This window comes from Lemur catta, chromosome 12 (genome assembly GCF_020740605.2).
Source record: "Lemur catta isolate mLemCat1 chromosome 12, mLemCat1.pri, whole genome shotgun sequence".
Lineage (NCBI taxonomy): Eukaryota > Metazoa > Chordata > Mammalia > Primates > Lemuridae > Lemur > Lemur catta.
The window spans coordinates 12,764,708-12,792,254 of record NC_059139.1 but is presented as its reverse complement, the minus strand read 5'-3'; the positions used below and the strand labels follow the sequence as shown (position 1 = coordinate 12,792,254).

The window sequence follows — 27,547 nt, the reverse complement described above, 5'->3', positions numbered from 1 at the left end:
TGTTAATGATATTAACAGCACGTGATACTACCTCTGAATGATTTTAAATCATGGATCATGGTTAGCTCTACCTCTTCTGTAGTTCAAAAATACAATATTATCTTATCTTCAATTTTTATAAATTAATTTTAAGTTTCTCAGTACAATTCATAATTCTTTCAATAAAGCCTTGGGTATTTTTGTGGTGTATACTAAAGTTCCTTGACCCAGCCTATAACTTTAAAATAGCTTCAAAGTTTGAAAAATGTCTATTCCAGTGAATTTGCCAAAGATACCACGAAGGAGAGAATAAGAAATAAAATATATATTTCTTAAATTGAGGAACTGAGTAAATAAATTACTAGTACTTAAGCAAAGAAAGAGTTGACAAAGTGAAAATCAGTTTAGATCTGAAATAACAAGGGAATAAAATTAAGAAGAGTTATGTTTCATACATATTGCATCAATGCTTCTAATTTAACTGGAAATATGTAAAAGTTCCCATTTGATACATCTTCTCAATTAATTCATATATGTGACATATTTCAGGCTTGTGGCTTAGCTGTACTCGCATTTGGTGCTCTCTCTTTAGTTAATTCCCTTTAGAATTATTTCTGAAACGGAGACACCACAGAGGAAGATGCCTTAACTCCTGTCCGGTGAGCTCATGCAGTAACTTTGACGAATGGTGCTTGAATCAGTGGAAAGACATTTATAGGTTCTCTGGAACCCTAAGAGTGAACAGCATTAAAATAAGTAGTGAAAGGTGCTAAATCAACAAAAGTGATATGATTTCTGGGTTTATTTTCAGAGGGATAAAAGTAAAAAGTCTCTAAATAATTAAATCAATGCCTCATTTAGACCCTTTTCCTCAGCCATTATTTGCCATGTTAATTCCCTTCCTAGTTCAGTCCTTGTTCCATAATTCTGTCTGGTTAGTCTCTTGTTCTATAATATGATTCATTTTTCCAGTGTTAAATAACTCTAGGCAAAGAATTTCCAAATATTTTTAGAGAACCAGATTCTTCTATTCAGTCTGCATTATACTACAGTCATTAATGCAGTATTTGTTCTACTTATTTTATAGGCTGCCTTAGGTGCTTAGTTCTGTTCCTGCCAGATCTGTTATAAGAAACAAAACAGAAAAATATTGATTGGCTAGTGAGTGAGTGAAGAAAAGCTTTGGCTTGAGAATTAGGAAGCAGCCACTCCCACGGTTTAGGGTCCTGGGACACCCCACAAAATACAGGCCTTCTTTGCTACAAAAACAAAGCACAACACACACACACACACACACACACACACACACACACACACAAACTGAAAGCAATATAGCCTTACTAGACCCATGTTCTATATAAAATCTAGTTGGGATATATTTTATAGGATATAGCTTTACAAAGTAAAGGCCATGTTGATAATTAAAAAATGAGTGGCACATGAGGGCTACGGTTGGCCAGTTTAAATTAGTAATTCAAGAAATAGTAAAAAAAAAAATTATACTTCGTCCTTTTTAAATTAGTTTATTTCTCTACAAATATATTTTTTAAAAATTTTCCTATGCTTGGGACATGTTGCCTACTTTTGTAAGTATCTGTAAACAATCCCTACATAGTGAAAAAGATGCTCCAAATTTGGTTGAGAAAAATTCAGGGGGGTAGTGAACTTATTATTGCACTTTCTTTTTAAACCTGAATTATACCTTGCCAACATAAAGGGGTAATTAAGCTAATTTGTCCAACCAATATTCATATTTTGGGGAAGAAACAAAGCAATATTAATTTCAGTCAAAATAGACAGTCTTTTATTGTTTTATATTCATTAAGATTTGATGGGTTCATTTTATCTAACTTATCTTTTTAAAAAGGTAACTTCTCTGTCCTGATTGGTAATTTTTAGTATACGACTCAAGGAATGAAGATTCAATAGAGAGCAATTTAGACCATTAATTGTAATAAGTGTCATGTTCTTCATTATTTGAGGAAGCATGAGTTCACCTCCATCTTTCTCTTTATAACTATCATTATTATCTTGACTTGCTTGCCCAGACCTTTCTACTGAGTGCAATGTGATCAACTACCCATCAGTCTTTTTCACACTGATATCTCTTAAGCACATGAAAGTAAATTTCACCATGAATTAGCACTCTCCGCACTGATATTTATCTGATACTTCTAATTTTGGAGAGGGACTCCCCACTGACGCGCTTCTTATGCCAAATACCTGAGTGCTGTTAGAATCACTCCCTTTTCCTCGCTTTCCATGTCCAATCAGTCTTCTTGTCCTTAAAAATTGACTTTGAAATGCTCACATAACATTTTTTTCATTTCATATCCCCAGTTAAATTTAGGGCAGACAGCCACATTTCCCATTATGATGTCTCTGGCTCCAATTTATTCCTCATACCACTTGGGCCATGTCATACTTGACTGAGCAATAGCATTTGTCACCCAGGGTCAGTTTCTATTCCTTGAAATACTTCTTAGTTTACAAGATGCCACATCCTCTTGGTTTTCTTCCTTTCTGAATGACCAATGACCCTTTGTTGCTTCCACTCTTTCTCCCAATCTCACAACATTGACATGTGTCCATGTTCAATGTTTGAGCTGTGTTTATGTACTCATTTCTTTGCTAATCTCATCTGGTTAAAGGCTTCAAGTATTGTCTTTATGTTGATTGCATTTATACTGCTAATCTGGACTGCTCCTTTAAAAACCAAGTGCCCATCAATACATGAGTGGATTAATAAAATGTGGTATATGTGTACCATGGAGTTCTACTCAGCCACAAAAACAATGGTGATCTAGCACCTTGTCTATTATCCTGGATAGATACAGAGATACTCACAAAGAAAAGAGTATTTGAACATGCAGGGAGAAGATCATGAGAGCAGGAAAACAGCCACGTACAAGCCAAAGAGAGAGGCCTGGAACAGAGCCATTCCTCACAGCCACAGAAGGAGCCAACCTGCCAACACCTTGATATCAGACTTCTAGGCTCCAGAATTGTGAGACAATACTTTTGTTTTATGGTTTAAATATCCAATTTGTGGTACTCGAAGACAATTTGGAGTTGGGAATTGCTTTAGGCAATAATGGCACAGCAAGGAAAACACAGAAAAACAAAAATCCTTGATCTTGTAGAGCTTTTGTCCTAGTGGGAAAATACAAATAGTTATAAAAATTAGGAATTAAATTGTCATGATGACAATAAGTAAATTAATGTGATGGTAATATGAAACACAAGAGAATAGAATGGAGGAAAACAAGAAAATTATCTTTCGTAAAGGTAGGAATCATAGACTGTGGCCAGTATTGCTAATGGTGAAATGAGGACAGTGATTATCCATTGCATTTGGCAACATGAGAACCATAGAAGCTGAGATCATACAATATTCAATATAGTACACAGACTGGATCAAGACTGGAGGGGATTGAGCTGGGAAACAAGGGGAACGAAGTAGGTTTACCATGTGGCAGACACAGGGATCCATAGCCCTGAGCCCCCATTAAGGAAGGACTTGCTCCCCAGCATGGGGAGTATATTCCACACCCCATTTCTGCCTGTCACCATGTACATTTGGTGCATTCTATCCAAAATCCACTGAATATACGTATTGACTGTTTTTTTTAAATTTTTGTAATTATGGTAAGAACATTTAATGAGAGCTACCCTCATAACAATTTTTAAGTGCACAATACAGTATTGTTAAATATAAGCACAATGTTGGACAATGGATCTCTAGAATTTATTCATCTTGCATATCTGAATCTTTATACCCATTGAACAACAACTCCTCATTTCTCCTTCCCCCTAATCCCGGGAAACCACCATTCATTCAATTCTCTGCTTCTATGAGCTTGATGTTGTCATATTCCACATATAAGTGAGATCATGATTTGGCTTAATATCCTCAAAATGTATCCATATTGCTATACATTACAGGATTTCCTTCTTTTTCAAGGCTGAATAATATTCCATTGTATGTATGTACTACATTTTCTTTATTTATTCATTAGTCAATGGACATTTAGGCTGTTTCCATAACTTGGCTGTTGTGAATACTGCTGCAATAAACATGGGAGTGAGATCTTTATGAGAACCTGATTTCAATTATTTTGGATATGGCTGATAGGTATAAAAAAAGATAATAACACTAATCTTCAGGGAAATGTAAACTAAAACCACAAGGAGATATCATCTCTTAATTGTTAGGATAGTTATTGTCAAAACAAAAATAAAAGAGATAGCTGTTGATGAGCTTGGAGGGAAATTGAAACTCTTGTACACTGTGGGAATTTAAAATAGTTCAGCTACAATGGAAAGAATATATAGGTTCTTCAAAAAATTTAAAAATAGAACTGCTTTATGAGCCAGCAATCCCAATTTCCATATCTAAAAGAATTGACTGGGTTTTTGTTTAGACCAAACTACAGGGCTGCTATGTGCAATGAGTTTCATATCAACAAGAAGTGGCAACTTATAAATTTTTAAGTAGAAAAGTGATATTTTTCAGTGGTACCTCATGTAGCACATAGCAAACAAAAAGGCAAAGCTATCTTGTATTGACAGCTTAATGCACACTCCAACACTGTGCTAAATACTTTACATACAAACCTATGTGATCTATGCAGTGTTTTCCTGATGTATTCACAAGGAGAGAGACACACAGAGGGTATTGATTATGACAACAGACTCTGAGTCCTATTTGCATGAATTGAATTCTGGCTCTATCATACCTATCTATACCTGGGCAAATTTCTTAAGATTTGAGTTCTTGCAATCCCCCTTTCCTAAAATGGATATGAGCACCTACCACCTGCAGTTCATGTAAGGATATAATATGATGATCAACATAGAGCATTCTTCCTAGTGTCAAATATGAATTATTCATACATACCCAATGCCTATTAGTAGTTTTATCATCATCATCATCACCTTTGAGAGTTACTCCAAGATGAGATGAGTGTGTTTTCAAAGTTTATAGTTTCATTTCCTTTCTTCCATATGCAGATAGCCCCTGACTTACAATGACTCAACTTACTAGTTTTCAATTTTACTGTGGGTTTATTGCAATATAACCCCATTGTAAGCCAAGGGACATCTGTAGTGCTGTCTCAGTAAAGTTTTGCTGAATGGAGTACCTGTGCTAAATGCTTGATAGTGTAGAGAATAACTGGCCTTCACAAAATGCCCTGGCAGTGCTCATAACTCATAACTCATAACAGAAATAAAAAATAAACAAAATACAAATTTAAAAAAATGAAAACATAGCATTCTGAGTTATAAGTGTCTTTAACGGTGTATCAACACAACTACATTCTCTATGCATCTTCCTGATTTATGTCCCCAAATCCTTACAGAGATAAGCCAACATTTATGATGTTTCTCTTTATCTCCTCTCCTCCCTCTTCTTCTCTGTTCTCCTCCTTCATCTCTTCCTCCTTTTCTCCTTCTCTCCCTTTCTCACTTGTCTCTCCCTGTCTCTCTGTCTCAAAATAACCCGAATCTCTCCTTTAGACTTTAGAAGTTTCAAGAGCAAATTACTTGAGCTAATGACACTGTGGCATTAAGATTTTTGTGTCTGAAAGGCCTTGGTTAGATTTCAGATTTTGCAACTTTTTGATCTTGTCATTTGGGAAGACTTGTTTAAACTTTGAGCTTTCCCTCTCATGGATTGTGTAGGGAAAAATATATGAGGTATGTACCTGAAGGGAGTGCTTGAATTACAGTCTATACACAAAACATGTGAGTTCTCCGTCCATTTTTCCTCAACAGAAATAAAATGCTTCACCATCAATTTTAATGGTAGGAAGAGCAAAAATGTAGAGCAGGAAAAATTGGATCTTCCTACTAAAGCATAAAAATGTCTACCTCTATGAATTTATGATTGTTAATTCCATGAGTCATAGCTTGAAGCTGAATATGTTGCTTTTTTTGTAAATCCAAGATGACATTGTCTCATATAATATCTTATATATATTTCTTTAAAAATAAAATAAATGGAATAGCAAAAATATAAATAAAACTTTGGTTTTAATCCATCACGGACTGGAATCTTGGAGTTGCAATTATGCTAACGTAGAGATAACCATGAACTTGCTAAACCACAGCCAGTAATGATGACTGACAAGTAGTAAAGTCTAGATAATCTTGACTTTCCAATAGAGACAGCAACTGAACTATTCAAACTTTCAGTCACTTGAGAAAAAAATATTGAAATATCCAGAGAGTACAATGAGTTCCCATCCTCTACCATTATCCCCCTAACATTTTCCCCTGAGGCCAAATCTTCATGTTCATTGTCCTATATTGATTGCCATGTGCATCCTTTGTTCTGTCAAGTCTCTTTCCATGAATACCCTCCTTCTCCACTCAGGCCTCCATAGCCTATAAACATGGCCTTGTCCCACAAGTATTCTTTGGTCATATTCTTCCAATTTTTGATCATTATAACTTCTGAGGTGTGGGTTTTGTTTTGTATTTAATAAAATAAATTTTTTGTATTAACTTTTCTGATTTGCTATCTATTTCTGTATCAGTGAATACTGTAATCATGGCATTCTAATGTCATAAACTCTGTCTTATAGGTCTTTATATCCCACATTTTAACACAGTCAGCACACAATGAATTGAGGATAATGAATAAAGAACACAGATTTCTGTAATTGTGTTGTTGTTGGATATCTATAGGTTAACTGTCTAAATATTTTTTTGCTTTCTATACAGACAGGATTTTATGGAAGTCATATTACCTTAAGTCAGTTGGGAAAATTCAGAATGTATAGCTGAGTATACATAGTTTATAATATACTAAATGTTGAAGTACACAAATATCAATTGAATAGTTAACATAAAGAATCTTCCAGGTACCTAAACCACCGTAATCAAGCAGTTGAAGAGAGAAATTATTACTGCCAAGATGTTTAGTGTCATCATTTAGAAAATGGCTAAGAAAAGTTTTACACATATCTAAACCTCTCAGTATTCGTATTAATTATTTTAAAGAAACTGATCCTACAATGAAATATGAGCACCTTAAAGCCAGCTACCATACATTATCAATTCTTAGTGGCTATCTCAAATTTGTCTATTCATAAGGATCACTGGAGAAGCTTGTCACAAATACTTAAGCCTGGGCCCCAAGGCCCTGGATTCTAATTCAGTAGATGTAACATGGGAGTCCTTTAATTTGCATGATAATGAGCACTCCACATTATATAGTTATTAAGTGATCCATGTGTCCCATTAGAGAAACACTGGGAGTTCAATACATTTTCTGTAACATAATAGACATTAAATGAATAAATGAGAAACTGAGCAAATTAAGAAAAATAAGCAATTGAGCAAAAGTGTACATGTGTAGTTTAGGCATGAAAGGAATCTTATCAGTTTCTCTTATAAACACACGTGTATACCTTGGAGGTTTTTGTAAGAATTTGGATGTGCACGCTTATTTATTTGTTCTAGCCTGTATGACATTTTTATTTGTAAGTCTTCCGTGGTATTATTTAATAAACCAATTTGTATGACATTTCCATCTTGGATTCTTTTTAGTGGGTAAAAATGCAAAAACAAAAACATTTTGGAAGATCTAGTGTTATATGAATGTAATAAGTTAGGGAGCATAAACATATGGTAGGCCAGTGAATCAAGCTCAACGAGTAATATTTATAACCACAGATGAGTTTTCAATGTTATGAACTTGTAAACATCAGAGAGTAATTCCCAGTTACAAGCTCCTACATATCAAGGTGATTGGGAAGCAGTAGTCAGAAGGTAATTTGCAGGCAACAGGGCACCTACAATTGTTTACCAGGAAAGTAATAAGAAACAAAACAAAATGATACACAAGCAATCACATTCTGTTGATTCAACCCAGCATCACAGGAGAATAAGAGGCAACAATTCCTGTTAAAATTTCTGAAATAAGCATTGCAAGTGAAGCATATCCAACAAACATTCAGAACATGTCATAGCCATTCACTTAACATATTTTGAAAAGAGGAAAATTTTCTTTACTTTTAAACAAATTAACAATGCCTTAATTTATGGTAATTAATTTAGCTGCTCTCTATTTTTTTCTTTAAAATTTGCTAAATTAAAAGGCCACATAATATGCTCTTACTAAGTTTATTTCAAAGACAAGAGTAAGTTATATTGTTATTACTAAGTACACATATACATGAATATATGGTAGAAGCAGCCAATGAACAAAGCAAAACAACATTTTTTACTTGGATTATGTACATACAGTCTATTTTAACACTGTACATGGGCTTAGGTGTCACAACTATGAAAAATGCATATTATCTTTGTATATTCTGTGTGCACTTATGTATGGCCATATACATATGCATTTATTGGCATGACACAATGGAGAAAAAATGTGAAGAAATGCATGAAAACATAGAGGTATAACTTTGCCTTTCTAATTGTGACTATTTAAAGTATGATCTTGACTCACTTGCACTAGAATCAAAATTAATGTTTGTATCCCTGCAAAATTCATGTGATGAAGCCCTAAGTTCCAATGTGATGGTATTTGGAGACTGGGCCTTTTTTGAGGTAATTAGGGTTAAATAGATCATGAAGGTGGGGCCTTATAAGAAGTGGAAGAGAGATTCCCCCTTCCTCAATTCTTGCAAGAAGAAACACCAAGTAAGGACATTGCAAGAGGCAGTTATTAATATGTGCAAGCCAGTAAGAGAGACCTGGGACCTCACCAGCTGGCACCTAGATCTCAGACTTCTAGCTTCTAGAAGTGTGAGAAATAAATTTCTGTTGTTTAAGCCACCCAGCCTATGGTATTTTGTTATGATATCCTCAGCAGAATAATGTGGTAGTCAATTGGAGATGTACCTAGGGCAACCCAACTCTGAATTACTAAATTAGAATCTTAGGGGGTGGAAATAAGCAATTTGCTCTTTAAAGAAATTTCAAGACAATATTTAAGCACAATCCAAGTTGAAAAATAATATAAATATTTCATAAATTAGGGTGACTGAATGATTGACCATCCAAATTGCCACACTGGTATAGAATGAAAAGAAGAACTTCAATAGTTAAGCCAGGACAGGAGTAATCTGAAAATATCCTGAGAAAACCAGTCCATAGAACATGTTGCCTAAACTGTTTCACATTTAATTTACTTTTTATTAAAAATATCATTCTTCTTAGTGTTTTCACTACTGTCAAATGTACCTTTCTGGATAAAAGTGGAAGAAAAATCAGTGTGTGTATGAAGGAAGGGAGGATGTGTGTGCATGTGTCTGTTTATTCAAAACATGTATTTTATTCTGTAAAAAAGTCAGCTATTGTGATTGGCATTGAGAATGGAAAGTCAGTTGTGAATTACTCTTGAGGTCAATGTTTTTTTTTCTTAATTTCTTTCTTAAAATACTGGGAAGGTATAAATATTTGCCATTTTTTCCTAATTTCTTTCAGCATTGTTCACAATTTTTGATAAATTTGCCAAATTGTAATATTTAAAACAATATGTTAATGATGATTGAACATCTATGCAAGTGTTCACTAACATGGAGAAAGGATTGTTAACCTATAATGGTAAAATTACAGACTCAAAAGTGAGAAGAATTTGTGATAACTCTGGCTACTTTGAGCATAGCCAAAGGTGTTCTGCAGGGTGAGAGAGATCAAGTACCAGGAACATGAAGAAGAGTGGTAAGATCTTGGGTAACAGATGTTAAAGCCTATTTGAACCATTGTTATCCATCTGCTTCAAGTAAACATTACTACTTTGAAATGGGAAATTTGAAAATATTTTATATTTTTAAATCAATAACCATTTTAGATAGAATACGGGAGTAATAAATTTACTTAAGAACTAATTCACTCAGTAGCACCATGCATTGTTGATTGTAGAAAATCCCACAGTCTGAACCAAGAAGGGCATCATTCTTTTAAAATACTAAGCAATAGATGTTGGTGTGGATGTGGAAAGAAAGGAACACTTATACACTGTTGGTGGGACTGCAAACTAGTACAACCTATACGGAAAACAGTATGGAAATTAGACCTACCATTTGATCCAGCAATCCCAATACTGAGTATTTACCCAAGGAAGAAGGTAATTTTATCAAAAAGACACTTGCACTAGAATATTTATTATAGCACAATTCATAATCGCAAAGATGTGAAATCAACCCAAGTGTCCATACCAATTCATGAATGGATTAATAAAATGTGGTATATGTATACCATGGGGTTCTACTTAGCCACAAAAAAATGAGTTACTTCCTTTTATAACAATATGTATGGAACTGGAGACCATTCTCCTTAGTGAAATATTGCAAAAATGGAAAAATAAACATTGCAGGTACTCACTATTAAGTTGGAACTGACTGATCAGCATTCATGTACACAGAGGGAAGTAAAACTCAGTGGAAATCAAGCAAGTAGGGGGAAGGAGGAGGTGGGTGAAATTATACCTAATGGGTACAGTGTACACTATCTGGAAGATGGGCACACATATAACTTTGTATCAAGCAGTACAAGAGCAATCTACGTAACTAAAACATTTGTACCCTTGAAATAATCTGAAATAAAAAAATGCTAAACATCTCTTTTGCTAAGAAGTTGATTCTCAATTTTAAAGTTATTATGCCAAAATAAAGAGATTCTGCCTCAACTGGATAAAGAATATCTATAAAACATCTGCAGCTAACATCATACTTAATGATGAGAAGCTAAAAGCTCTCCAGCCAAGATTAGGAAAAAGGCAAAGATATCACCTCTTACCACTTCTTTTCAGCATCATACTGGAGAACCTAGTTAATGTAATAAGGCAAGAAAAGGCAGTAAAAGGTATAAGTATTTGGAAGGAAGATATAAAATTGTCTTTTTTTTTTCCAGATTACATGATTGTCTATGTAAAAAATCTATAAGAATCAACAAAAATCTCCTGGATCCAATAAGGAATTATAACAAGTTTACAAGATACAAGTTTAACATATGAAAGCCAATCACTTTCTTATATACCAGAAATTTATCACAAACTCTTCTCACTGTGCCCATCTGTTTAGTGGGTTTACTTTCATGGATAAAGAAACTTTTATCTATGCTGGTGAACACTTGCATAGATATTCAATCATTATGAAAATAGTGTTTTAAATATTCTAATTTGATAAATTTATCAAAAACTATGAACAAATGGAGATTGAAACAAAAAATATAATACCACTTTCATTAGCTCCCTCCAAAAAGAATTCAGATATAAATCTAACAAAATATGTACAAGCTCTATACCATAGATCTCTATAGCAGTTTTATATTTATAATCACCAATGCTTGGAAGCAATCAACATTTCCTTCAGTAAGTGATTGGCTAAATAGACTGTGGTACATTCAAGATAATGGAATTATTAGTCAACACTAGAAAGAAATGAGCTACCAAGCTATGAAAAGACACAGAGAAAACCTAAATGCATATTACTGAGTCAAAGAAAAAAATCTGAAAGGCTGTCTAGTGTATGATTCCATTTGTATTACATTCTGAAAAAGGCAAAACTATAGAGACTCTAAAACATCAGTGGTTGTGAGAATGATTAGCATTGAGGGAAGGGAGGACTAAATAGAGGAGAAAGGATTTTTAGGGCAATGAAACTATTCTGTGTAATGCTATAATGTGGATACCTGTCATTATGTATTTGTCAAAGCCCATAGAATGTATAACACCTAGAGTGAACTATAATTTAAACTCTGGACTTTGGGCAATAATGATGTATCAAGGTAGGTTCATCAATCATAAAAATATGCCATTCTGGGTGTAGGATGTTAGTAGTGGAGAAGGCTATGTGTATGAAGGAGGCAAAGTGTATTTGGAAATTCTCCGTACTTTCTGCTCAGTTTTGCTATGGATGGACCTAAAACTAGAAAAACCTAAAATATATCTATTTAAAAGGAAAAAGAAAATGACTGCGCATCAGCTGCAGTTTAGGCCACCCCAGTGACATGCATTGGGCTGCATGATAGAAGGTGATTATCTTGTACTGAAATAACGTTACTGTGGCAGTTTGACTGTAATTCTCCCCGGTTACCTAAGTGTTCCCAGGAGAGGTCATAGCTAAACAAATGCAATTGGGCCACATTCAAGACAGTTGTGAGTTTAAATGAATCCTGAGACAATCACTTCTGAGACGTGTATGTCAGTTCTGGATTTGCTTTTTTCTATGAGCAAATTTAGTTGACTAGGTTTTCCCACTTTGTTCTGGAAGTTGCTGTATTATAAAAGAGGGCAAATAATAGCACTGTAATGAAATCATTGACGTTCATACTATAAACAGGACATTTTTCTGATTTCTCTGATCCTCTTAAAGGACAAAATTCAAATTGTGTAAAAGAGATATCTGTCATTCACTTTGTAATGATTAGTTTTTACTTTTAGATAGGTATATTTTGCAAAATATCATTTTACTAATCGTATTGTAAATATTGTATTTGATAAGAATCTCATATTTCTCCCCACTAAAGGCAAGTTCCATTTATAATTTATTCTTCTTAGGAAAGATTCTTTTTTTTACCCAAAACTAGAAAATATACATTCCTTTCATAAAATGTTTTTGTAAATCCTTTGCTTATTCACTTCTGCATCAATTCATACTTAAGTAGTTATATATGATAAAACAGTGTTTTTTTAATAAAGGTGCTTGAGGCTTTTTCATATACATGAATTAGATGAATCATTTATCATATTATTATAATTTATTTTGAAAAGAATAATTTTCATATCTGTTTAGCTCCAGGAAAGTTTTTTCTAAATTCCCTCAATTATATGTTCACAATATTTGAAAGTTGTGAGATCCTTTTCTTGAAGCCTGAGGCTCTCCTCTCAAAGTCATTATTACACAGCCAATCAAGTCAGTTAAAAAAAAAACAACAGTCGTTTAATGTTCTATATTCAAAACAAATCATTGAATAATCCTTTCTCCTTTTAAAAGGCTATTTTTTTTTCATCATATATCAAGATATTTTTTGTTAATGTATTTGGTAAACTCTATAGTTAGCAGCTATGATTGGTAACTTCTTATGAATTGTTCTGCTAACTAATCAAGTGTGAGTTTGATTAAAGTTACTCAGGTATTTTTCAAAGATGGCATAATTCAACTGTTTTTAATAAAAATAGAGGGGAGTTTATTAAATGATGGCCCATGTTTGGAGTAACAAATATATTTAGATCATATGTTTATATGTATATACATGAAGGTAAAAATTCATATATACGTAAATATACATATATATTTATGTACATATTTGTAATTTACTTCATCTACACAAGGAAAATATTTTTATTTTATGACATAGTTAATAGGCCCTGGGTAAGCATGGTCCTCTGGAAAATGTGTTTTCAGCTCTAAAGACTCTATTGATAGAGATATTTAATATATGTGTGTGGGGGGGACAGTAGGTGTTATGTGTGTATAATCACAAATGAATATATAACATCTCATTCTTTTATTCAATCTAAGTATCCATCATGCAAAAGTGTGTTAAAAGTCCCCCTTTGCACTATTAAGATAAAGAATATGACTTTTATATGTATTTATAGAATTATTACTTTTAAAATTTTGTTTATATACTCAGATCTAGTTCTTTTTAAAGTTGTTTTCTGATGAAAATAATGAGTTTCTTAGTCTTTGAGACCTGTTAAAATGCCACCTGCCTATAATCTCTGTTCAAAGTGTCCAAACTCCTCGAATGTTTTTCATCATCAAATATTGACAATTCTGCAAGGAAGGTATGGAAATTGCTCTGTAAAGAGGAAACTTAATCTCTGCTCCAATCAATATGACCATCTTAACTGACACTTCTGAGGAGCCCAAATTGTAAAATGTTCAGCACACCAACAAGAGTAGCCAGCTTGGGCAGCAGGGCTTCTCTTGAGGGACCACCCACCCCAAGGAACAAAGACAGATAGGTATTTGTCACTAATAGAATGCTTTGGGACTTGAGATTGTAAATGAATGTTTCAATGAGACAGTTTTTGTGCATTGTTAAGGCACTGTTTTTCTCAGAAGTGTGGCTTTCTCTTAAGCGTATGCTACTTAAAAAGACCTTTCTGAAAACAAACCAAAAAATGATATATAAATTGATTCTTGTTTAATGTATAACTCATATTGTTTTTTTCAACATGTATATTACAGGAGTTATTAGAACTGCCTTACATAACATGGACAGAGAAGCCAGAGAACACTACTCAGTGGTCATTCAAGCCAAAGACATGGCTGGACAAGTTGGAGGGCTTTCGGGATCTACAACGGTCAATATCACCTTGACTGATGTCAATGACAATCCACCACGGTTTCCTCAGAGTATGTATCTGGTTTCCATGATTTGAATTTACCGTTATTTGTTTATTTAAAGCAAAATGGAATACTTGAATAAATATTGTTATATTACTATTTTCTTAAGTGGAAATATTTTGTTTTTGTTCTACATGGTCACCCTTATTTATGCAAGACTAAAGAAATCAATCCACCTATTGCCTATTGAACCTGGGAGATAATTGGCCCCATGTTAAAAGTATGAGTTTCAGTTAACATCACAGTTGAATATTAATATAGTGGTACTAAGTAATGGTGTCTGGCATATTTATTCTTAAAGTATTCATGGAGATGTTAAAATGTATTTTGATATTAACAATCTACTTATGCAGTGTTATTACGTATGAACTTTCTGTGATTAATTTTTTTAAATACATGTTATGAAACAGTATTCTACACACACACACACACACACACACACACGTGTGTGTGTGTGTGTGTGTGTGTGTGTGTGTGTGTGTGCCAGCAGACAATTTGGGAGAAAGGAGAGGTATTAATCCTGTGAGTTTGGAAGGATATGGTATTTATGACATTATCAAGAGGTAAAGGATGTAATTACAATAAATTTGAGTGTTTCTAATAGGGCAGATACTGTGGATGACATTTTATAAAATAACCTTTAATAATCATAAAAATCCTATAGAGGAGTTGTCCCCTTATGTTCCTCTCAGAAATGATGTTTAATAATTATCATATAGTAGATTCTGTGATATGTCAATAAAGGCTCTTCACAAGTCAGTATGAAATGCCTTTCACAGCTTTATCTCTTAATATCTTTCTCAGTATACCCCAGGCCTAGCCACAATGAAATACTGCCTCCTTCTAAAATATAATAATACCTTGCACACATCCTTACTTAAACTAGAATTTCTCCATATTCACAATCCTTTGTTTAAAATCCCTATTGTAAGTTTCTTGTGAATCTCTGTTGTAGAATTAACAGAGACCCAATCATTTTTGCTCCTCTCACACAGCACTTTTGCATGCATGTTCATGCTATAGTTATTTCCACAGGTGCATATTTCCTCTACTACGGTGAGGTCCTCTAAGTAACAATGATGTTTGAATTTTTTATTTTTGGAACCTTAAGTGTTCAGCCCGGTGCCCAGCACTTCGTAAATGATTATTAAATGAATGAGTGAATTAGTTGAATTTAAATACTCTATCAAACTACTATTGTTAAAAGACCATTATTAAAAGGCACACAAGTTAAGCTGAAAGTAAAATAAAAACCATTTTAAAATATTGATCATAGAGATAAGATTACGTGACTTGGTTCATGCATGTGGCTTTTATTCTACGAAAAAGGTAGGTTTGAAATTATTAATAAATTATAGATTATACATAAGTCCATATTATATGAACCACAAAATATAATTAAATTTTAAATAATTTTACAAAATATATGAGGTTTTGTATGTATTTTATCATTTAGTTCATACAATATGCATACACACATATATCACTATGAGACAAAAAATTTATTTCATAAAATGTGGCAACTGAAGTTGAAGATTAAAAAACAGGTAATGAATGATAATGCCAGACTCAACTGAATATAAACTTTAATGTAATTTACAATAACAACATGTCTGCATTATTTTCAGATAGATTTTACCACCACTGTTTTTAAGATGTATATTATAGTTCTTGATAGAGTCAGTACTCAAGTTGTACACAGCAGAGGCTCAGTAAATGTTTGTTCATAGCACAGATAGCATCTTCCACTCCTTCTTCCTTCTTTTCTTCTTAAAATAATTTTTAAATTTACAAGTGAATTAAGATTGATTTTTAGATATTAACAGAAAATTGTAATTGTGATAAGTATTGAGAATATGATTCATGTAGATGAATATAAATATGGAATATAGAAAGGTTTGTTTTTGATTTTATTATTTTGATCGATAACAGTGTTACTATTGAACAGTTTAGGGTGAAAACAATTGCTTTACCTGGCAAAGAAACAGAATAAATGTATACTCTGAGTGAACTTATTGTATCTAATAGTCTCTACATTTCTTCAGTCAGTAACATTCTGGGCCGAATGACTGATAGATGTAAATACTGCTGCACTTCCAGATGTGTTTACAGTTTTGAAAAGGAGACAGTACACACTCAGAACCTTACATTCCAGCTTGTTTAAAAATATTTTATTTTTTCCTCCAATTGCACAAAGCACAATGCTCCTTTCACAAAAATTTGGTGTCACCATGATAATACTTTAGCTTGCAGTATTCTTTAATTTACCCATAAACATTGCAGCTCATTAATATACATACTGGGGAAAATTTGTAAACCACTTAGAGAAAAAAATGATATCTTTTGAAGACTTGCATTCATGATGCACTATGACATGCATGCACAAATCTATACACAGTTCAAATTATGTAAAGATCATATTCAGTCATCAAGTGGATCCAGTAGTCAAACTGTTTCTCTTAACATGTGAAGTGTCTACGGTAGCACTTCCACCTTCTTTCTCCCTTCACCTGAGAAAGCCATCTTTCTCACAACATTACTGTAATTGACTCTAGTGTAAACATCCCCCACACAAAACTTGGCAAAAATATTCCCTCAGAGATTTTTTTTTTCTGTTAACCTATCATGCCCAAGGGTAGTGATATCTTGTATCATAATTAGTTATTACTTTATCTTAAAGTAAATAGGCTCTGAGTGTTTGAGAAGTAGTGAATTAGAGCTAATAATTTTCTTTACAAAGTCTCTACTCTAGGGTGTTGCACACTCAGTGGCCGAGGATACAAGGCAATTAGAGGTCCTGGCTGAAACAAGCTGCCTATCAGTATCAGGAAGGCAGAAGGGGAGAAAAGAGACTGGACAGTTAAAGTCCACCTAAGAGGATAACCACTACTAAGTTCAAGGTGATGCCTACATTTGGGCTGGAAGGTGTTAGGAAAGAGAGCCACTTAAAAAAAAATAGACTTAGTGAAAGAAAATAAATCACCACATCTATGGTCTGTATCCCCACTCAAAATACATAAGTGATGCCCAGTTCTCCTTCTGAGAAAAATATCTGTCTCTATATGTAAACTTCCTCAATATTAGTTCTTTATCTATTCTGCTTTTTGAGATTCTGCCTCTTCCTTTTCTGGTTTTAATAGTATTCTATGTTTTGATTGTTACATAATTTATTCCTAGGTAGATAAGAAGCCACTGACATTGATTATTATGCAGAAAGTATTTGCATGTAAAATCTAGGCCCTTACAAATCCTCTGTATCCTAAATGGAAGGAGCTGTATTTTGAGAATTGTTCTTGTAAATAATCTAGCTGGGGAATGAAGAATAACACATGCCAAATAATAACAATAAAACAGTAAAAACTTGGTTATATAACACAACTTTCTCAAGAACTTGAAATGATTACAGAATTGTAAGTCAACCAACAACTTCTGTGCACTTGTAACTACAGTGGGCTTAGTACAATATATTTAATAGCATTGGAGGATTAAGTCCGAAAAGTTCAATAGATGGCAGTATTTCCCATAAAGTCACTATAACAAATGTTTAATTGGTTTGAGCAAGTTTTAATGTTAAAGAAAAAGAAAATATCGCTGATGAAGATATTGATATTGATGGGATTTTGTCGAATCAAAATTAAGGGAAGACCCATTGCTTTTAATTTATTATTTACATTTTTGTGAAAACTAATTTAAACATTATATAATGTAAAAAGCATTAATATTTTGTTTGAAACAAATAAAAATAAGGAAAGCTTCTCTTTTGACCTATCAAAATGTGAAGTGTTATTTTTTAATTACCAAAGAGTTGAGGTCTCTGTACTGTCTTTTGAAAATGGTATCTGTTTATTTTATTATGGTTTCAGGCATATACTTTGAACTTCTTGAGGGTTTCTTTAAAAAGCCAGTATGTAGCTGATTTTTATAGGTGTTCCTAAGTACTTTAAAAGAAGGAAATTCTGCAGCTGCATAGTTAAGGTTCCACATGTGTAAATTAGTTCAAGTTTATCCTACATCCAAATTGTCTATATTCTTGCAGAATTTTTTACTTCAGAATATTACAGGGCTACAAATGTTTTGGTTATATAGACTGCTTTTGTATTGCTTGAGTCAAAATTATAACTGTACCTTTCACCCAGATAGTGTACATTGTATGCATTAGGTATGATTTCACCCATCCCCTCCTCCATCCTTCCACCTGCTTGATTTCCATCGAGTTTTATTTCCATCTGTGCACATGAGTGCTGATCAATGAGTTCCAATTTAACATTGAGTACATGTGGTGTTTGTTTTTCCATTCTTGTGATATTTCACATAGAAGAATGATCTGCAGTTCCACCCAGATTGTTGCAAAAGGTATTAATTCATTTCTTATGGCTGAGTAGTACTCAATGGTGTGTGTGTGTGTGTGTATATATGTATGTGTATATATACATATACACACACACCACATTGTATTAATCCTCTCATGAATTGATGGGAATTTTGGTTGATTTCACATCTTTGAGATTGTGAATTCTGCTGCCATAAACATTCTAGTGCAAGTGTCTTTTTGATAAAATGATTTTTTTTCCTTTGGGTAAATACCCAGTAGTGGGATTGTTAGATGAAATGGTAGGTCTACTTTTAGTTCTTTGAGGTATCTCCATACTACTTTCCATAAAGGTTGTACTAGTTTGCAGTCCCACTAACAGTGTATGAGTGTTCCTTTCTCTACACATCCAGACCAGCAACTGTTGTTTTGGGACTCATTGATAAAAGCCATTTTCACTGGGGTTAGGTGATATGTCATTGTGGTTTTAGTTTGCATATCTCTGATGATTAAACATGTTGAGCATTTTTTTGTATATTTATTGTCCATTAGTCTATACTCTTTTGAAAAGCTTTGTTCGTGTATTTTGCCCTGTTTTTAATGGGGTTGTTTGTTGTTTTCTTGCTGATTTGCTTGAGTTCTTATGGATTCTAGTTAACAGCCCTTTATTGGATGTGTAGCATGCAAATATTTTCTCTGATTCTATAGGTTGTCTGTTCACACTATTCTGTAGGTTGTTTCCTTGGCTGTGCAGAAACTTCTTAATTTGATCAAGTCTCATTTATTTATTTCTGTTGTTGTAATTGCTGTTGGGGTCTTAGTCATAGATTCTTTTCTAGGCTGACATCTAGAATAATTTTTCCTACACTTTGTTCTAAAACTTTTAGTCTTTTGTGCCTTACATTTAAATATTTCACCCATCTTGAATTAATTTCTGCAAGTGTTGAGAGATAGGGGTCCTGTTTCATTCTTCTGCATGTGGCTATCCAATTTTTCCAGCGCTATTTATTGAATAGGGCTTGTTTTCCCCAATGTGTGTTATTGTCTGCTTGTAAAAGATCAATTGTTTGTAGGTAGATGGTTTCGTATCTGGGTTCTCTGTTCTGGCATTGGTCTATGTCTCCACTTTTGTACCAATGCCGTGCTGTTTTGGTTACTAAAGCTTTGTACTATAGTTTGAAGTCTGGTAATGTGATATCTCCAGCTTTGTTCTTTTTGCTTAAGATTGCTTTGGGTATTTGGTCTCTTTCTTATGAAGCATAGAATTATATTTTCTATATCTGTGAGATATGACATTGGCATTCTAATGGGGATTGTTTTGAATTTTTAAATCACTTTTTGGACAGTATGAACATTTTGACAATGCTGATTCTACCAATCCAAGAGCATGATATGCTTTTCCATTTGTTTATGTCATCTGTGATTTATTTTCTCAGTGTTTCATTGTTTTCCTTGTAGAGATATTTCACCTCATTGGTTAAGTATATTTCTAGGTATTTTATTTTCTTCATCTATTATGGATGATATTGAGTATTTGCTTTGACTCTCAGTTTGACTGTTATTGGTATTTAGAAATGGTACTGATTTATATACATTGATTTTGTAACCTGAGACTTTGCTGAATTTATTTACAAAATCCAGGAGTCTCTTGGTGGAGTCTTTGGGATTTTCTAGACACACGATCATATCATCATCAAAAAGTGATAGTTTGACCTCTTCTTTCCTGAGTTGGATATCCTTTATTTCTTTCTATTGCCTAATTGTAATTGCTCCAGCTAGGAATTCCAGTACTATGTTGAATAGAAGTGGTGACGGTGAGTACCCTTGTCTTGTTACAGTTCTTAGGGGAAGCCTTTCACCGTTTCCCCATTCATTATGATGTTGGCTGTGGGTTTGTCATATATGGCTTTTATAATGTTGGAATATGTTCCTTCTATTTCTAGTTTGTTGAGGGTTTTTATCATGAAAGGGTGCTGGATTTTGTGGAATGCTTTTTCAGCATCTATTGAGATGATCATATGATCTTTGTTTTTGCTTCTGTTTAGGTGGTGAATCACATTTATTGATTTGTATATGTTGAACCATCCTTGCATCCCTAGTATGAAACCCATTTGGTCATGGTGGTGTTTTTTTTTTTTGATTTACTGTTGAATTCAGTTTGCTAATATCTGTTTGAGGATATTTGCATCTATATTCTTAAGGGATATTGGTCTATAGTTTTCTTTTTTTGTTGTGTTCTTTCCTGGCTTTGTTATTGAGGTGATACTGGCTTTGTAGAATGATTTCGGGAGGACTCCCTCCTTCTCAATGCTGTGCAAAAATTTCTGTGGGTACCAGCTCTTCTTTGTAGGTCTGGTAGAATCTGGCTATAAATTCATCTGGTCCAGGGCTCTTTTTTTTTTTTTTTTTTTGATCAGATTGATTATAGCTTTTGTAGAACGGGGCCTTGGATGAATCTGAGGGAATGACTTGGTCAGTAACTGGAAAAGTTACTGAAACAAAATACACAGGCTTTTAAAAAACAATTAGAATCAATACTGTTGGGGAAAAAGTGTATTAAGAAGGACAAGCTTCAATGAGTGATTTGCCCTTTTGTTATTCTCACCAAGTCTTCCTTCTTTAAATGTACTTCAGCTAATCATCAGCATTTTGTGATGCAGTCTAAAATATTATATGAAAAGGATCACATGTGGCATATGAAATTATGGAACATTCAGAAATAAAAATAGGAAATAATGAGATCTGTATGTCTGAGCTGTGTAAAATTATGTAGCCTTAAAGGCAAAATAAATAATTCTGGCACTAATTGAAGAAATTAAAAGAAAAATCTTGCTAATGAGGAAGAATACAATTTAAAATATTCACATATATTTGAAATACAAAAAAATACTTTTTTGTACTACTGCAAATAACTTGGTGGCTAAAGTTCAACAATGTGCATTATAGTACCTCATATCTCAGTGAATCTAAGCTTCATGTATTGAAAAGCACAGCAAAAGTAGCATTTTGAAGACAATTATATATTTTTATAGGAATATTATATTCTTTTTTTAGAATTTTTGGTCATATTTTCATCATCCTGTTTCCCAGCATTTGTTGGTATCTGTCCTTCATTTTTCCCATTCTGAAGAAAGGTTCAAGTACTAATTGTTCACATGTTGATTTTATTTTTATTGTGGTAAAGTATATGTAATAAATTTTTAACAATTATAATGTGTACAGTTAATTGTTACTACATATATTCATATTCTTATGCACCCACTACTACCATTCATCTCCAGAACTCTCTTCATCTTACCAAACTGAAACTTTGTACTCGTTAAACAGTACCTCCCCATTCTCCCTTCCCTCTACTCTCTGCTATTTATTATTCAACTTTCTGTCACTATGAGTTTTACTATTCTAGGTACTCTATATAGGTGGAATCATGCAATGTTTGTTTTTTTGTGTCTGGCTTACTTCACTGAACACAATGTTTCAGGGTTCATCCATTCTCTAGAATGAATAAGAACTTATTTTTTTAATGCTGATCAATATTCTATTGTGTGTATATACTGCACTTTGTTTATCCATTTATCTGTTGCTGGACATTTGGGGTGACTCCATCTTTTGACTATCATCAATAATGTGGCTATGAACCTGGGAGTACAAATATCACTTCAAGACCCTACTTTTAATGCTTTGGAGTATATACCCAGAAGTGGAATTTCTAGATCATATGATGATTCTGTGTTTAATTTTTTGAGGAATCTTCATACTGTTTTTCATAATGGCTATAACCATTTTGCTTCCATGTGTATAGTGCCTAAGAGTTCTAATTTTTCCACATACTTATCGACATTTATTTTCTTTTTCTTTTCTTTCTTACTTTGTCTTGATAATAGTTTTTTTGTATATCTTCTGTGAAGAAGTGTCTATTCCAGTCCTTTGCCAACTTTTAAAATTGGATTTTTTGCTGGTTTTGTTGTCGTTGATGATTTACAGTGATGTTTCCATTTATTTAAGTCTTTAATTTCTTTCCACAGTGTTTTAACATTCACTAAATAAGACTTTTTTTTAGTATCATACCACAACTGATAAATATTGGCTCGTCGAAATTATTTTCATAGAGGCTCCATATTCACTTATCTATAAAGTCTACCTATATTCTTGTATAATATTGAATCACTAATAATTAAATCTTGGCTAGAATTATTTTGTCAACTTACATTTTAATTAAAGGTTCCTGGGTTTCTGTTATTTATAATGCTGTTTTGAATTTTCTATAATAAATTGCTTTATTAAACATGTTCCCAACTTGTCAATAAAAGTTATTAAAACATGTTAATTATGCTAATTAATTATGTTAATAATTTCATGAGTAACTATAGGAAAGGTTCCATTCAACATTTAATATTAGGACAAATTTTGAAAAATCAATATTTCTTCATATCAGACAATGAGTTTTATCGACTCAATAGTGTATACCATTGTTGGTATACTGTCAAAATTAATGATAATTCACCAATACTGTTTCATTATATGTAGCCATTATATTTATTTTCTCATTCTGTGGCTTGGTAATTGACTATAGTCTTATATTATTTATGACTTTATTATAAAGCCACCTCAAATCTTTTTTAAAAGCTGATGGGGAATTTATGATAAATAAATACATAAATACATTTACTATATTTCTCTGTTATGGCTTATGCATCTCACTAAACTTGTCTCTTGGTAAAAGTAATTATCTGTGTGTGTGTGTGTGTGTGTGTGTGTATGTATATATAAACTATATTCATACCATAGTAATATGTATAACTATATTCACAGGTGGGTTTTGTCCTTCTTTTCTCTGTTTTCCTATTGAATTCCAATTTTCCATACTTTTATATTTGAATTTCACATGCTTTATGGAGCTAGAAATACATTCAGATTATACCAATATTTGACTAATTCAGTTTTTGTTCAATACAAGTATACAAACTTGACCTCTCATCTATTTTTCTGTTGCTCAAAGATGTAAAGCTAATAAAACATTTTATATTCTGAAATTAAAATTCTTTTCATTTAAAGTATTTTATGTAAATCTGATATTTCATTACTAAATAGTATACTTTTAAAATCTGAAAAAAATCCATCTTATGCATTACCTAATATAATGTTCATTTGTATATGTGGTCTAAATATTTATTGTCTTTTCCTTGTAATATTATTTTATGAACATTATTATTAAATACGTTTAATATCAAATATTTTCCAGAGCACTACCAGCTGTATGTTCCTGAGTCAGCTCAAGTTGGTTCAGCTGTTGGGAAAATCAAGGCAAATGATGCAGACACTGGCTCAAATGCCGACATGACATATTCCATCATAAATGGTGATGGTGTTGGGATATTCTCCATCTCCACTGACAAAGAGACTAGAGAAGGGATCCTTTCTTTAAAGAAGGTAAAAACAACATATTTTTCATTATTTAGACAACTTATCCATCTTTCCATGAATGGAAATTGGGCAGAGGTATGAATGATCCATGCTGTTAGGCCATTAAAGTGTTAAAATATTTTCTCTTTGAAATGTAATTACATTTTAATTGTAGTTGTTTTTGACTCTTCAGATCTTTCAGGAAATATGTTGGGCTAACGTAGAAAATCAGATGCAGACTACCCATGAATGAGCCTTCCGCATCTTTGTTCATGTTTTGTCTCTGCTCAAATCTCACTGAAATGTCCCAGTATTTCAACTAAATGCAAAGAATTAAAATGTCATGAACATAAAGCCATGATGATTCTTTAATAGCAGCAGAAGATAACCTAGATAGCATTAGTGATATTAACTAATTAAAATAGAAGCTTAACTGTCAATAATCTTGGCAGGAAGACTCCTTTAGTAATTTATAAAAAAATACTCAACAATAGACTACACAAATATTATAAAGGCTCACAGAAAAGGACATTTTGAAAACTACACTGTTCTGATTTTCAAAATCTTGATATACTATGAAGTAGAGTAACTAAACTTATTTTCTTTTTTAAATTTCAGAATATTATGCGGGTATAAAAGTTTTGGTTACATAAATTGCTTTTGTACCATTTAGGTCAAAGTTTAAGTGTGCCAGTCCCCCCAATAGTGTGCATTGTACCTGTTAGGTGTAAATTTACCCTTCCTCTTATCCCTGCTCCTACATGTTTGATTTCCAATGAATGTTATTTCTATATATGAACATAGTGTTGATTGATTAGTTCCAATTTAATGGTGATTGCATGTGGTGTTTGTTTTCCCATTCTTGTGATACTTCTCTTAGAAGAATGGTCTCCAATTCCATCTAGCTTAATACAAAACTTATTTTCTAAATTACAGTTGGTCTAAAGTGTATGATAGGACAGAGGTAAAAATACTATGCTAACAATATGCTAACATACAACACTGAGTACTTTGTATAAAAATTGAAGATGTAAACCTATTGAATTATAGCAAACATTATTTCATCACTATTACTTTAATTTTTTATTAATGCTACTATTCAGCAGAAAGAGAACTGATAATTTCATCACACTACGTGAAAACTGGAAGTACAAAAATCTTTCTTCAATGAGATTTGGCTTCCAAACATCTTTGACATTCTAATAATTCCAGCCTCGGATAGAGTCTTGCTTTCCCCATCTCTCCCCTGCTTTCTTGCTCTTTCTTCTCTTCTATCATTTATCTTGTTCTTCTACCATATCTTCTATTTCCCTCTGTGCGTTTCTCTTGTCATCTGTCTCATCCTATTTCCAAATATCCTAATCCTTTAGTATATGACTCATCATCCTTTCCTTTCTCTGTCTTCTCTTATTAAATAATTTGTTCTTCCACTTTATTCCAAATATATACGTAATTTAACAAGAAAGTGTCTAGCTCATCTTTTGTGTTTTCAAAAAGCTTATATTCATGCAACAGATTTTAGAGTTTTTAGATAACAGATTTATCATGATTGTCAGTTTTATTAATGCCATTACTCTTCAACATGTTAGCGAATGCTCATTAGGAAACAGGATCTTATTGGATGGTTACGGAGCCATCAAGTTGGTTGCAGTGAAACCATTAAATTTCTCCCTTATTCTTTTTTTTAATGCTAAGAATCTGTCTCTGGGAACAAGACTATTACTTTTTGCTTTTAAGAGTATACAATGTTCTTGTCCTTGTAAAAATGAAGTAGAACACAGATAATTAGAAAAGAACATTCTCAATGTAACTCCTAATGTAGTACATCTCAATCTTTACATATGCTAAGATTTTGGCTTGGGATTGTGTTAAAATTCAATTCCAAGGACCCTGTGTTCAGATATTTTGATTCAGTAAGATTAGAGTGGGAATGAGATATTTGCCATTTTAACAAGTATTTCAAGTGATTCTACTGCCGGATATGTTTAGATCACCGGCTGATAAATTTTATTCTAAAGTACTACTATAGATGTTGAAGTGAATCTGTTTATCTAATTATCTATTTATTTGTTTTGCATATACTTTTCTATTGGCACGGTATGACATCTCATTAATTCTTTTCCTAGTAATTATAATTTTATATTGATTTCAAACTGAAAGTTAGCTTGTCTTTTGAATGCTATCAAAGGGCCTGCTAAGCAGAACTCAATTTTAAACACTTAGAGAGCAGTCATCATCACTGTTATATATAAAATATTAACGTCTTCACCTATAATAAATTTTCTCATTATGATATTTTTCTAAAATTGTTAAACCCAGCTGAAGAATATTATAATGAAAATAGTCAATGTGCATATCTTTCTTTAACAAATGTATGTATTTTGAGCATCTCTTATGTCCCAATTGCTGTACTCCACATGACCTATGCAAGGATATAAAGGAGCAAAGCCAAACTTAGTCACTGTCTCCATAGAGCTTCCAATCTATTAATCAAATATCACACACACTCCTAGGTCAATAAAAAATCTGTTCTCTGAAGAAGAGTTATATGGTGCTATGAGGCTAGAAATTTGGGATATTTGATCCTCTGGTATTTGACAATGGTTAAATAGAAAACTGAAAGAAACCTGGGAGTGAGTTAGGTGTATATTGTTAGGATGATCATTCCAGGAAAAGGAAAGGAAAGAAAATGTACTAGTGTCTGAAGTGAGAGTAACATGGTACATTTAAGGGATCAAAATAATATAGTTAAATCCAGAGTAGAGACAAAGAGGGATGGATGCAGTTGGTGGGTACAAGAGCACACAGGGCCTTGTTAAATTTTGCCAAATGGAAAGCCATTGAAAATATGTAAGCAAGAATTTACTAGCTCTTATTTGACATCAAAATTTCTAATTAATTGTTAACACAATAAATATATCGACAAGACCATGTGTTAACTTATCACTGATTCCCAACATGTAGCACATTTTCTGACACAGAGTAAGCATTCAATAAACATTAGAGTAATTAATGGGTGGGGATATGGAGGAAAAGGTGAAGAGAAGATTGCCTGCTTTTTATCTCCTGGATGGCTATGTCACTTAAATGGATTCAGGTAAAATGAATTAATATATATATTTTTTGAGACAGGGTCTTACTCTGTCACCTGTGCAAGAATACAGTGGTCTCATCATAGCTCACTGCAACCTCAACCTGCCTCAGCTTCCCAAGTAGCTGGGGCTGCAGTATGCCTACCTAATTTTTTTTTTTTTCCATAGAGACAGGATCTCACTATAGCCCAGGATGGAGGCTGGTCTCAAACTCCTGGCCTCAAGCTATCCTCCCATCTGAGCCTCCCAAAGTGCTAGGAATACAGGCAGGAGCCACTGAACCTGGCCTGAACTAATTATTTCTCAATGAAGAATACTGAACCCTAGAGAATGCTAATATTTAAGAAACAAACAGAAGGAGGGAAATAAATATACCCTTGGAGTAAATTTTAGAATAATGGGACAGAATTTTGCCATTGAAAATTCCTAAGAGATGCTGTACA

General features: G+C 33.1%; 1 protein-coding gene across 5 annotated transcripts in view; it reads left to right on the top strand.

The window, feature by feature from the left end:
* Positions 1-27,547, top strand: part of CDH18 (cadherin 18) — a 690,430-nt gene that overhangs the window by 586,259 nt on the left and 76,624 nt on the right. For all 5 annotated transcript variants that reach the window (XM_045566567.1, XM_045566566.1, XM_045566565.1 and 2 more), the window contains 2 exons: positions 14,142-14,309; positions 23,852-24,039. In XM_045566567.1, the coding sequence (XP_045422523.1) occupies positions 14,142-14,309; positions 23,852-24,039 (356 nt within the window). The remainder of the gene's footprint in view (positions 1-14,141; positions 14,310-23,851; positions 24,040-27,547) is intronic.